We start from the raw sequence: 14,001 nt of genomic DNA, 5'->3' as shown, positions 1-14,001 counted from the left end.
TAATCTACCTACATTACAACTAGACAAATCCTACTAAATACCGTGCATGGTTCTAAAACTCGGATTGAATCATTTCATATTTACCTTGATTGATGCTTGACGCTGACCAATCCGATCCCTATACACGGCAAAGGCTTAAGGTAAAAATGTAATAAAAGAAATTTTTTAGTTAAAAAACAGAGATTTTTTTGTCCGATCCGGGCCGATCGAAATTAGTATTGAATTTGACCAATTCAAGACTGATCCCGAGTTTTAGAACCTTGATGCTGAGTCATGATCACTTTTGTAAACAACAAGCACTAATCTCACACAATCAGGTGATTGTTAAACAAGAGGTAATTTCATTTTCACTAGTGTTTTGCTTACAGCCAAACTCATCTGTGGTAGGTTCATATATAATGATGAGCCAAAAACAACACAAAATTGAGGCCTAGTCAAAACTGATAATACTAATCCAAAACATGGCTTGGAGATATACAGAAGAAAAATTGGGGAGAAGGGAGGAGGGGGGAGGGAATACATAAAAACCAGGGAGCCAACTTGTAATTCTAATTTTCATAGAAGAGCCTCAAGAATTTCCCAAATTAAGGCTTCTCTAGTGCAGTTTAATACGACCCATGATGGGCATCATTGGTGCAGCAATCCACAAATATCCATTATTTTCTTCCACTTCAGTAATGGAACTCAAAGTCTTTCCTTCACTATCTTCAAACACTTCCACAACTTGTCCCTCTTCATTCAACTTCATAGCAATTGCATGGGCCTTCAAACCACTCATCAATGTCTGTACTTTCTCAACAGCATAAGGGTACTTTGATAAAAAGTTCATTACTGAAGGATTTGATTCAAGCCATTTCTCCATCTTTCCCTTCTTAGAGTACAAAGCAACCCAAAAATCTCCATCAGAGTTCCTTCTAAGATTATCTGGAAACCCTGGTAACTCAGCTATTAGCTCATGAGTTCCAGCTTTAGGACCTTGAAGCCAATATTTTTGGACATTGCCATTCCCAGTCTCTACAACTAGCACAAAGGATCTGTCTTTGCTCAATGCCACACCATTGGGAAATAGTAAGTCTCTCATCAGTACTGTAACTTCTTTGCTTGCTATGTCATACTTCAAGAATCTCCCACTTGTGTCTTGGCTTAAAACAATCGAGACAAACTCTCTGCAAAGAATTCTAATGGTTAATAAGTGTCCGGATCAACTCCCACATAGGGAGGGGAGTTACGTACCCTCCTCATGGGATCCCAACATTTAAATAGTATTTGGTTCACAAGTCAGAACAATTAATGCATCACTGACTGACGGTGGAATCCCATGTGAGGAAAATACGTAGACTCCACAAATGAAGCTACGGTTGTGTTTTTATTGCGAGTAATACCTTCTGTCGAATTTTGTGCTTGAATGAGTGAAATAGACCACACCTTCCTCCTCGTCTATGTCAATATTGTTGGTGAATTTGAAGAGTTTGCCTTCGGCTTCAGTTACCACTGGAGTGGCTAAACCTCCATTTGGTCCAACTTTGAGTAGCCCAAAGTATGCATCAGCAATGTAGAGATCTCCTGTCTTATAGTGAAATTGTAATCCTAATGGCCTCCCACATACATGCTCCATCTTGGGTGCAAATGCTTTAACACATTCATTTCTTCACCAAAACAAAAAATAGTGTCTTTCAGTAATTGGAAATCAAAACTACATCTTACATACATGAATAGTTAGAAGAAATCATAAACACTTCTTTTACTAGGTGAGCAACAAGGCCAGGCTTGATCCTTGGTTCTATAGCCCAGCCTGAAGTTGGGCTGGAATATTTCAGCCCAGGGCTTCCTACCTTGTTCAACTTCTCCTAGGCCAGGCCCAGAATGCTCGAGGTTGGGCTGGATTGGACCAAGTGAACAGGCTGCCCTTGTTTTTGCCACTTTTCATCCTTGTCTAATTATGTTATTTGTGAATGAGCTATTTGATTTAACAATAAATCAGGATAAATAAAAGTAATATTATTAATGATGTGCATTGCCTCTCACATCACATCTATGAGCCTCACATTCTCTCTCCTCATTAAAAACCCCCCATTCGATATTGACTCCTCCTCCTTATTGGTGGAAAGTTGCACATTAGTCTCCTTAATTAATAATAAGGCAATCATGGATTTGGATCGTCTGTGGCACAACAAGACACCTGGCATGCATCTTAGTACTCAAAAATGCATTGGATTACATGCAAGTGTCTTGGGCTCTGTGCCTAAGCGTTTTTTGCCATTAGATGCATGCTAGATGCCTTGTTGGGCCATAGACGAATTCAATTCAGAGATCACTCTGTGATTGTGTGGAACCTGCAATAAGACAAGTGCCAACAAGAGTATAAAATGATCAACATGAATAAAATTTGTATCTTATAAAGGTGATATGATAATTTCGCACGCCTTATGTAGGGGAGCTTTATTTTCCCTTCAAAAATCAGAAAAGTATGAAGAAGACATCGGAAGCCACCGAGGAAGGAATAACAAGTCAAACAAGATGGGAGAAGAAAACAAATGGAGAAATCAACACCTCTCTTTTTTTATGTTTTTTAATTGAAAAAGTGTTTCAATTTTTGGAGTGTAAACTATGCCGACAGAAAACACCCAATAACTATTTTTAAAAAGGAATCATTTCAAATAATAGAGAGCGACACGTTAGAAGAAAATGACATTGACATAAGCTACGCTCCAAGATAGGAATCTTTTCCCCTATTTTATATTTTATTTTTAAATAATAAATTGAAACCACACATCCCATTTTGCCGTGAGCAGATCAATAGGAGGTTGTGATAGGATTAAGTACGAGAACAATCTCATACGCCTTTGGTCCATTGATTTTAAATTTAATAATCAAGAATATATGAGATTATTCATGTGAACTTTATCCAAATTCTACGTTTCAAAGAGGAGAGAAGAGAGAGAATGGGTCTAGGGTCATGGCCGCAGGTGCTAGCTTATGATACACTGGCGGTGTATCCAATCTCTTCTCTATATTTTATCCCTTCTGTGACTCTAAACCAGATCTCACTAATACTAGTATTTTAAAACTAATTAGGTTCTTAGAAAGAACCTGAGAACCACAGATATTTCCCCAAGTCCAAACTAAATCATTTCTCTCTCTAGAAAATAAAATGAAAAACAAGAAAGTTAATCTGTTTACCTATTTGCGGAAGTGACTGCAAATTCCATCCATCCTTTATCTTCTCCTTGCCATTTAAGAATCCGGCCGTCGGCGACGCCGATGTAAGGACCCTCACCATTACGATCAAAGACAATACTCTCTGCCCCAAAAGCTCCGATGCCGGAAAGTGAAATCACTTCTGCATCCTTAAGCTTATCATGAGCTCCGGGAAGAGGAGGTGGTGATAAACTGATTGGATTTCTTGATAGGTAAGTTGAGAGGAGTGCAAGAATAGTTGCAGCTAAGAGGAAGATGGTTCTCATGGCTTCTCAAATAAGAGAGATAGAGAGAGAGAGATGGAAGACTGAGAGAGAAGCACACTAGTATTAGATAAGGGAGTGATTTAAAACATATATATATTGGGAGAAGAGCTTTGGTTTCTTCTCCATTCGTGAACCCCACTAGGCTACCATTTCAATTTTCTACAGCCTAGGAATTCCACGCTTTGACTAGAACAAAATTAAGTGAATAGTGAAATGACAGATTACCCCCCATATACTCACAAAAATAACGAAATTGTCCTAAGCATTATATTGGAACAAAAGTTGTGGGACTCACAAAAATTTGGTCCACTCAAATGGATCTAGAAGTTCCAAAACTATGAAATAAGATAACTTTCTCTCTAAGAATTTAAATAAAAAAATTTCGTGGAGATCACGTTTGCTCATTAAACTAGTTTAAACTTTAATATATATCACATGATGGAGTGGAGGAGACTCTATTTAATGGATAAGTAAATTAAAAAAGAAATTTTTTTCCACATCTAATTTTAGTTGAGATGGAGTTTATCTAAGTAGTAAAATAATACATTGTAAAATCTAAAGAGATGTACAAAAATTACTAAAGAGGCTAAATATCTGGAGGGATAGTAGGTTTTTTCCGATGCCTTATATTCAGTTTTAGGTGTTGGACGAAGTATTATGGAGAACATGTTGTGAGAATTCAAGACATTTCTCATAGGCGTATTATAATAATCCAGGTGAAGATGTGTAGTTTCATTTTTGTGCTAGCATCGTGAGGACCTTTTTCTAATATTTTAATTTGAAATTCAAATTTGACAAAGAGTCATCATCTCAAGTCGTGCAAGTAAATTTGATGCTTTGTGCAAACTAAGAAACCTTTTTTAATCAGTAAACCAGGAACCTTTCACAAAAATAAATCTAGATTTGGGGATTTTTCAAAATTCACACATAATTTCAAGTATATCCTTCTATGTATCTCCAGTCACCCCCTTGGTAGCATTTGTATGCAGACCAAGTACTTACTTACTTAAATAAAACATAATTAACAAACTCGGATTTAAAATAATTCAACAGAAATCAAAATTTAAACAAATAAAAAAGCGACTTGGGAAAAAATATGACTGGGTTTAATTCGGGAATTAATAAATTATTTTGAAAAATATGAAGCCAAATATTCCATTGAATTATTGAATATTTTATTTAATTTAAAAGAATTTAATTTTTTTTTATCTACTTCTATATAGATATTGTACAGATTTAAATTTTCAAACCAAATTATTCCTCATTCCTTAAATTATTCTTTATTTTTATCCAGAATTGAAAAATAACTTTATTTAAAGGACAGGATACATGAATAATTCAGAAGAAGTCAATTTAGTCAAATAAAGTATGAGTTGGATTATTTTAAATCTAGATTGGCAATTTGCCAAACTTCATACTCAATTTCCATTATATTCTTCTATGTATCTCTAGTCACCCCCATGGTAGTATTTGTATGCAGACCAAGTACCTACTTACTTAAATAAAAAATAATTGACAAATTCAGTTTTAAAATAATTCAAAAAAAATCAAAATTTAAACAAATAAAAAGCAACTTGGGAAAAAATATGACTAGGTTTAATTCAGGAATTAATCAATTATTTTGAAAAATATGAAACCAAATATTTCATCGAATTATTGAATTTTTTATTTAACTTAAAAGGTTTCATTTTTTTTTTTATCTATTTCAATATAGATATTGTAAAGATTTAAATTTTCAAACCAAGTTATTCCTCTCTCCTTGAATTATTCTTTATTTTTATCCACAAACAAAAAATAACTTTATTAAAAGACCGGATACATGAATAATTCAGAAGAAGTCAAAATTTAGTCAAATAAAGTATGAGTTGGATTATTTTAAATCTAGATTGGCGATTTGCCAAATTTCATACTCAATTTCAATTACATCCTTCTATGTATCTCTAGTCACCCCCTTCGTAGTATTTGTATGCAGACCAAGTACCTACTTACTTTAATAAAATATAATTAATAAATTTGGATCAAAAGAAATCAAAATTTAAACAAATAAAAAAGCGGCTTGTGAAAAGATATGACTGGGATTAATTCGGGAATTAATAAATTATTTTGAAAATTATGAAACCATATATTCAATTGAATTATTGATTTTTTATTTAACTTAAAAGGATTTGATTTTTTTTTTTTATCTATTTCTATATAGACATTGTAAATATTTAAATTTTCAAACCAAATTATATTCTCTCTCCTTGAATTATTCTTTATTTTTATCCACAAACGAAAATAACTTTATAAAAGGACCAGATACTTGAATAATTCTGAAGAAGTCAAAATTTAGTCAAATAAAGTATGAATGGGATTAATTCGGGAAGTAATACTTTATGTTTGAAAAACAAAACAAAAAATTTAGTCCAATTCTTTTTTTTATTTAATTTCAAAAGTTCAAATATTTTAGATTTTTTTATTTTTATATTCTCAAGATTTGAAAATTTTCAAATTAAATTATTCCGCTCTCAATATTTTTTTCTCTATTCATGAACCCATAGTTAGTAAGTTTGGGAATGATAATAATATTGGAATGGATACATATGGCAACCAAATGGATCTTCTAAAATTAATATTTTTAAAAAATCCAATGCAAAAAAATACATATGAAAATGACACGGTACGGCACGTGTTTAATACAATTCCTTATAAAAATTTGGGGGCAAAAATACTGATTTATTTATATATTGGGGATGAACTAAAATCGATTGTTTGCTACAAAAATTGCATAATTTTTATCATAATTTGTTTTGGTGAGTTTATTTTATGAATAAAGTAGTAATTTGTGACTATGTGAGCATCACCACTAACTTTTACACCCACAAATGCCACTTTTGATTCAGTCAGGGTTTAGCTGTCGTGGAGAGATTCTTAGGAAAATTGTATCCTTACTATAATTTATAAAATGTAAATACACCCACAAGTACCTTTTTTGGAATCAATCATCAAAGAACAGTCTTCCACTATAACAGTCTACTGTTTCTGTCCTACAAGTGTTGGGCTCTCAAATGTCAACTAACCAAAAAAAAATCTGCCGGATATGTGTAAAATCACTTTCCCAATTTGAATTCTATTACCATTTGAATCTTATCCTAATCGGATTTCAAAACATTCTGTTTATCTTCACCAATTGATATCCATCATCAAATATTCTGAGCAGAGTTGCAGACAGAGATAGACCAAACTGTTATTGTGTGATATCAACGAAATCTAAGGATCCCTTCTTAAGAGAGAGAGAGAGAGAGAGAGAGAGAGAGATCACCTACAGTTTGCCAGATTAAAATTGCACTGCCAGGATTGTTGAGGAAAGAATTTTGAAATGGAAAATCATGAAAAGTAGCAAATCAAAATAATCCCACGCACCCCAACAGGCTCCCATTTCAATTTTCTACAGCTCAATCTATTCCACGCATTGACCAGTTCAAAGAGCCAATGTTGAAATGACAGATAGCCCCCTATATACTCACCGAAATAACGAAATTGTCCTGCTCTCCTAATTTTTTTTTTTTTGGTAAAAGCTGCTCTCCTAATTATGAAGGATCATATTGGAACCAAAGTTGTAGGACCCACAAAAAATTGATTCACTTGAATAGATCGTTGTGGGGCCCACAAAAATTGGTCCACTCAAATAGATCTAGATGCGCAAAAATCTTAGATGAAACAAGACAACTTTCTCTCAGAATTTACGGTCAATGCCATTCTTTTCCAAACAAAAAAATTCCCGCGGAGCTCACGTTTGCTATAGTGGTCATATCGCAGAGTAATTTTAAATAACAAAAAAAAAAAAAAAAAAAAAAAAAAAAAAAAGGTTGAGGTTTCATGATATGCGCATATAACCTTTTTTTTCTTTTTTTTGAAAACTTGGACATGTATCACATGATAGAGTGGATGATACTCTATTTAATAGATAAGTAAATTTAAAGGATTTCTTTTCCACAAATCAAATTTTAGCTGAGATGAAGTTCATCAAGTGGTAAAACAATTCATCGTAAAATAAAAAAAAATAAAAAAAAGTGTATAGAGATACAGGAGAGGGTAGATATTTAGAGGGATATATAGTAAATTTTTTTTGACACCTAGGTGTGATTTTGGGAGATAGAAGAAATATTATAAGAAACTTGTCAAATAAGGTGGTCATTAAGTACACTTTTTAAGAGGGTGCTACAATAATCCTGGTGAAAGTGTGTAGTTTTCGATTTTGTACTAATGTCATGAGGATATTTTTCTTATACTTTTAGTTTGAAACTCAAATTTGACATATAGTCAATCTTAATCATTTTCTATTAGCTGACTATAATAATTGCCACATCATCATCTTAGTTCGCATAAGTAAATTCCATAGTCCATGCAAACCAACAACCGTTTTTTATTTTAATCAATAAAACCAGGGACCTTTCACCAAAATAAATCTAGATACTTCATACTCGGTTTCAATTATATCTTTCTATAAATCCCCATTCACCTCCTTCGTAATATTTGCAGACCAATACTATAAGAAAACACATTTATGGCGACGGTAAAAAAATACTATTGTAGCCAAATATAATATATAGCGATCGTAAAATGAATACCATTGCCTAATACATTTATGACGACTGTAAAATAATACTTGTTGAAAAGAAAAAAAAAATTCAGCGACGAAATTAAAAATACCGTAGCAACGTTATTTTATAATGACGGGGTTAAATTTAAACTTTACACAAAAAATTATTTAAAGAGACGGAATTTTTTAATACCGTAGTAAAATAACATCTTATAAAACAGTAAATTTTTTACAGTCGCTTAATATCTTATGCTCAAATGCAATCATTTATATTTGACGACGGTTTAAACACTACCGTAACCAGAAATCATATAGAGTCGTTGATTTCAGGCAACTGCAATTTTATTCCTGTTGCCAATCAACTCTAAAATACATTATCCACGTGTCGTGCATCCAAGCCTCTATGGGCACTCTATGGGCAATGCAATCTATGGAGAAGATCTAGATCCAACCTAGATCCTAGTCCCATTTACGAACGGGACAAGACAATGTCAATTCTTAAGTGGATCCAAACACTGTGAAAAGGGAGAAGAACTTCAATGGTTCCTAACGAGATGGTTCCTTATAACTTTGGTGGAATTTTAATCAATATGAGATCTAAGGTGTTTCTTACTTTAGAAAGCAAATTAAAATACGAAAACCATGATAAATTTCATGGTTTTACTTCTTCAATCTAAGATCAAATGTAAGCTTCTAGAAAATAACAAGAATTAATGATAACCAAATAAACAAGTGCCAATGTAGTTTTAGTGCTATCAACAAACAAGTTTACACTAAAGGTCTATAAAATGAAACCCCCATAAGAGAAAATACCACTAAATACATCAAACTATAGTCATAAAGCTATGAAAAAAAAATATATATATATATATATCCTTTGAAACAGTACTGACGATTTCGATTTCATCCAATACTTAATCGGTAATTCGGTACTGATATTGTTGGGAATCATGCCCCATTCATTACTCTGTACCAAAATCAGATTTCAGTACTATCCCATTTATTATGGGGACAATCCAATACCAAATTCTAATAAGATGTTTCTAGGATGATTCTTAATTCACTCTTAAATTGATGGATCCAACTCCTCTCCAATGACTTGGGCATTCAATCATCATCTAACGGTTAGAACATGTATCCTAACCATGGACTTAGGGAAAGGTATTGGTATCAGTATCCACCTATCGATCCGGATCAGATCGGATGGATCAATGGGTATGGGTCGATTTTAACCCTCTTTTTTCTGAAAAGTATTAATTTTTTTTTTACTGTTTTGCCTCTGAAATGATACAAATCCAGATTAATAAGAAATCAAGGAACGATCTCAACTGATACCAATATAAAATCAATACTTAAAATCATGATCCTAACATCTGCTAACACCTGAAGATGGATATTCAAACTCTCCCGAATCCTTAGAAGAATCATTAAAGAATCCTTGATGTTGAAGAGATTTTTTATTTTATTTGTTTATTTATTTATTTTTTACACAAATGAACACCATTCCGTTTATCACACGAAATGAATCAGATCAGAAGGCAATAGAATTTGACTTGGTTTTGTCATGTACTGCGCAAAGTCTGCAAGTGCGACGTCCTAGAGGATCTGGCGTTCCCGCCCAAACAAGTCCAAATTCCAGAAGCAACGACGAAGCTACTTTTAGATTTAGTAGGTTTTAATTTTTTCTATTTTATTTATTATTTATATATTATCTTATAATTTTTTATTAAATGGCCTTTTCACGTGGGGAACTAAAAGAATTGGATTCAATTCAGGTAATATTAAACGATACAATGCGATCCAATCTCATTTTTATAACCATCACTTCTGTTTTGGACTTATTTAGTGAGCATCCTATTGAAGTGACTGTCTTGCTCGTATCTTATCAATATAATCTAAAACGCAATCAATCTGAATCAATTTTCAATATCAATTTAAGGGGATAAAATAATAAAAAACTGTATTTTTTTTTTTTGAAAAATATAAAAAAATTAACCAATTGCTACAATCCAATCCAGATCAGTATTATCCCAATATTTAATAATAATATAGATATCAATACCGATATGGATAACTAAATCTATAAGACCCATCCCTAATAATTTTGTTCCACCAAAAAAAAATATAAAATACCTAATAATTTTGGGGAGTAAAAGTATTATTTATTTATTTGTAGTATGGTGTAAAGTCTTACCCAAAAGACAAGATTACACTACGCTACGGTGGCCAGCCAACTGAGACTAGCATGGTTTTAGAATTTTGATAAAAAAAATAGTCGAATGTTGACCAACTCAACTCGGAATCGACCATGCAAATACCAATTAAACTATTTATAATACAGGTTGAATTGACATGAATGGAGACTTTGAAACTTTAGAGCTTTTTTCTTGTCAACCTCAGGCTTGACTATGATCTGGAGTCTGGACAATTTTAGAAATGAGGCAAGGGAGAAGTGGAACTTGAAGCAGAGGATGGTTATGCACCCATTGGGAAAAGGATTTGTAATTTTTCAATTTATGCTTGCAGAAGGAGATTTGTTGGTGGTTTGGAGACACCCAAGTGGGTAGGGCAATTGATGAGCAATGAATTTGGTACGAGCCGTAAACTCTAACCTATTAAGTTTGATTCCCTCTAGGCGCACATTGGGCCACTCACACGGGGTGTTTAGTGTTCTTCATTGCTTTCAGTAAAAGTTAAATTGTTCTCATTCAATCTCGAATCTGGTCCATGTGATTGTGGAGTCAGTATGGGTCCACAGGACTAGTCAGGCCAAAGACCTAGATAACCCGTCATTAGCAAAAAAAAACTGGTGGTTTGGAGATGCAACCTTATGAAATTCAGTGATCAACTCATTTGATTGCAAAGGTAGAAACCGAATTTTAACATCCATGATAAGCCTATGTTGACGAAGTTGGTTTAAGTGCACTTTTTGGTTGTTAAGTTTGTCTTGAATTCTTGACCCGTTTTGAAGATTGATTCTTTCCGACATATTTTGATGGCGACCCGAATGGAAAATTTTCTGAGATCAGTGATGGAAGCATATGGAAAGTTTTCTGAGATCGTATGGAGGTGTGGGGGCGTAGCCCCCGCGGTATGGTTTGACTGGATAGACTGCGACCCGATGGGTCGACCCGCGACTTGGAGTATATATAATGTACTGTTGCTTGTTGAGAAAGTCATTATCTTTTGGGGGTTTTTGAGCTAGGGTTTCAGGGCGAGTTTTCTCGTCACTGCTTGGGTGTAATCTTTCTTTTGCATAGTGAAACATCTACTTCTTCGTCCAAGGACGTAGCACACGACCCTGGTGTGTGAACCTCATTAAATCTTTGTGCTATGCAGATCTATTGTCTCTTTATTTTTCTTATTTTTTGGTGTTTGATCTAACAAACTGGTATCAGAGCTTTGGATTATTTCGATTCATAACTTCAACAAAATACGATATTGATAGGTTCGACAACAACATCAGTTTTAGTTTATGGCAGGTTCGAATGATGATTGTTCTCACACAGTAGGATTTGAAGAAATCTACAACTATGTTCGATGATGATTGGAACGATTTGGATGATTAAGCCCTTTCAATTATTCAGTTGTGTCTTTCGAATGATGTTCTACCAGAAGTTCTCTCAGAGAAAACGGCTACAGAGTTATAGGTGAAGTTAGAGAATCTCTACCTAACCAAATCCCTCACCAATAGGTTAAGATTGAAGCAACAACTGTATATCCTTCATATGGGTAAAGGTATTTCTATTAAATCCCACATATCTGAGTTTAATTCTATTGTTACTGATTTGAAAAGAATAGATGTTAAAATAGACGATGAAGATTTGGCCCTATTATTGTTATGTTCTCTGCCTCCATTTTATAAGCATTTTAGAGATACCATGATTTATGGTAGAAAGATAATCTCTATTGATGATGTCAAAATGAATCTGTAAAGCAAGCAAAAGATTGATAATGAGTTGACATCTACCAATAAATCTGATGGTGTTGGTTTGGTAGCTAGAGGGAGAACTAATGAAAGGGGTTCAGATGGTGATAAAAAAGGAGACTAGATCAAAATCTAAGCATAAGAATTTGACTTGTAATTACTGTAAGAAAAATGGGCATATTAAATCTAAATGCTATAAGCTTTTAAATAAGCAAAAAGCAGGTGGTGGTGTTCAAAATCAACAGAAAAGAGATGATTCTACAAAAGCTAGTATTACTGAAGATGAGAGTGAGTCTGATATGCTTTTGGTGACTGATGATAGAGTTAGATCACAAGATGAATAGATTCATGACTCAGGTTGTTCCTACCATATGTGTCCCACTCGTGAATAGTTCTCCACATACGAATCAATTCGAGGTGGAGTTGTGTTGATGAGAAATAATGTTTCTTGTAAGACTATTGGAATGGGAACGATCAATATCAAGATGTATGATGGCATTGTCAGAACCTTGCCTAATATCAATCATGTCCTTGATTTGAAGAATAATCTCATTAGTTTGGGCACTCTTGATTCCAATAGGTGCAAGTATACAACTGAAGATGGAGTCATAAAGATCAGCAAGGGTGTTCTCTTGTTGATGAAGGGAATCAAGGTTGGCAGTTTGTATGTGTTGTAGGGTACTACAGTCACTGGGTCTATTGCAATAGCTTCATCATCTATATCCAAATCAGATGTCACAAATTTATGGCACATGAGGTTAGGCCATATGAGTGAAAGTGAGATGGCATCATTAAGTAAAAGGGGTTTGTTGTGTGGTTAGAGTACAGGAGCAATGGAGTTCTATGAACGTTGTGTGTTTGGGAAGCAGAAAAGAGTCAGTTTTAGTACTTCTATTCATAACACCAAGGGAACTTTGGACTACATTCATTCAGAATTATGGGGGCTCTCCAGATTTGCTTCAAAGGGAGCTAGTGCAAGGAACTTGCTTACTTTCATTGATGATTTCTCTATGAAGGTTTGGGTCTATTTCTTGAAGCACAAAAATTAAGTATTTGTCACTTTCAAATAATGGAAGAATTTGCTTGAAAAGCAGACCGAGAAACAAATTAAAAGGTTGAGAACCAATAATGGCCTAGAGTTTTGTGAAAGTGACTTTAATGAGTTTTGAAAAAATGAAGGTATTGCAAGACACCATACAGTTGTTAAAACACCTTAGTAGAATGGAGTGGCAGAGCATATGAATAGAACCTTGTTAGAAAAGGTGAGGTATATATTATCAAAATTAGGAATGGGCAAGGAGTTCCGGGCAGAAGCAGTTAACACAACAACCTTGTTAATGAATCAATCTCCTTGCACAGCTATTGAGTACAAGACTCTAGAAGAAGTTTGGTTAGGTAAACCTGCAGACTACTCAAATCGAGTAAATTTTTGGATGTCTTGCTTATGCATATGTAAATGAAGGGAAGTTGGAACCTAGGGCTAAGAAATGCATTTTTCTTGGGTATGGATCTGAAGTGAAAGTATACAGGTTGTGGTGTCCTGATTCAAAGTCTCCAAAATTTCTTATTAGTAGAGATGTTACTTTTGATGAATCTGCTATATTGCATCCTATGAAAGAAGCTCCTATTCATTGTGATGAAGGTCAAGAAAAATCTAGAGAGAAGGTTGAATTTGAAATTGTTGGTTCATCTTCAAACAAAACACAATCTACTTCAGTTCAGCTGCCTACTTTACTGAAGGAGATGATGCTGAAGAAAATCAAGAAGAAGAGCGGTACAACATTGCCAATGATAGACCAAGGAGGAATATTAAACAACCACAAAAGTATGGGCATGCTGAATTTGTTGCTTATGCATTGTCTGTTGTAAATACAATTGAAAATAGTGAGCCCGCAACATATTCTGAAGCTGTTACTTCAATTGATTCTATAAAATGGTTGATTGCCATAAATAAGAAGATGGAATCTCTTCATAAAGATCAGACTTGGGAGCTTATCAAGCCAAGAACAGGGAAGAAAATTATTTGT

The 14,001-nt window shown here is 33.9% G+C and overlaps 1 protein-coding gene across 1 annotated transcript; it reads right to left on the bottom strand.

Annotated features, from left to right (window-relative positions):
- Positions 1–318: 318 nt before the first annotated feature.
- Positions 319–3,545, bottom strand: LOC122066298 (protein STRICTOSIDINE SYNTHASE-LIKE 10-like). The gene is made up of 3 exons (XM_042630122.1): positions 3,181–3,545; positions 1,383–1,646; positions 319–1,166 (listed from the first exon to the last, which is right to left on the bottom strand). The coding sequence occupies exons 1-3, from the start codon at positions 3,462–3,464 to the stop codon at positions 596–598; spliced, it is 1,119 nt and encodes a 372-aa protein (XP_042486056.1). The 5' UTR covers positions 3,465–3,545; the 3' UTR covers positions 319–595.
- Positions 3,546–14,001: the final 10,456 nt, after the last annotated feature.

This window comes from Macadamia integrifolia, unplaced genomic scaffold (assembly GCF_013358625.1).
Source record: "Macadamia integrifolia cultivar HAES 741 unplaced genomic scaffold, SCU_Mint_v3 scaffold2327, whole genome shotgun sequence".
Lineage (NCBI taxonomy): Eukaryota > Viridiplantae > Streptophyta > Magnoliopsida > Proteales > Proteaceae > Macadamia > Macadamia integrifolia.
Note: the sequence above shows the minus strand (reverse complement) of the source record. Positions and strands in the feature narration are given on the sequence as shown.

Coding starts and splice junctions, on each gene's coding strand:
- LOC122066298 (XM_042630122.1), bottom strand. CDS start 3,464: ATGAGAACCATCTTCCTCTTAGCTGCAACTATTCTTGCACTCCTCTCA. Junction 1,647..3,180: donor GCAGTCACTTCCGCAAATAG/GTAAACAGATTA, acceptor GTTTTGGTGAAG/AAATGAATGTGTTAAAGCAT. Junction 1,167..1,382: donor AGCACAAAATTCGACAGAAG/GTATTACTCGCA, acceptor AATTCTTTGCAG/AGAGTTTGTCTCGATTGTTT.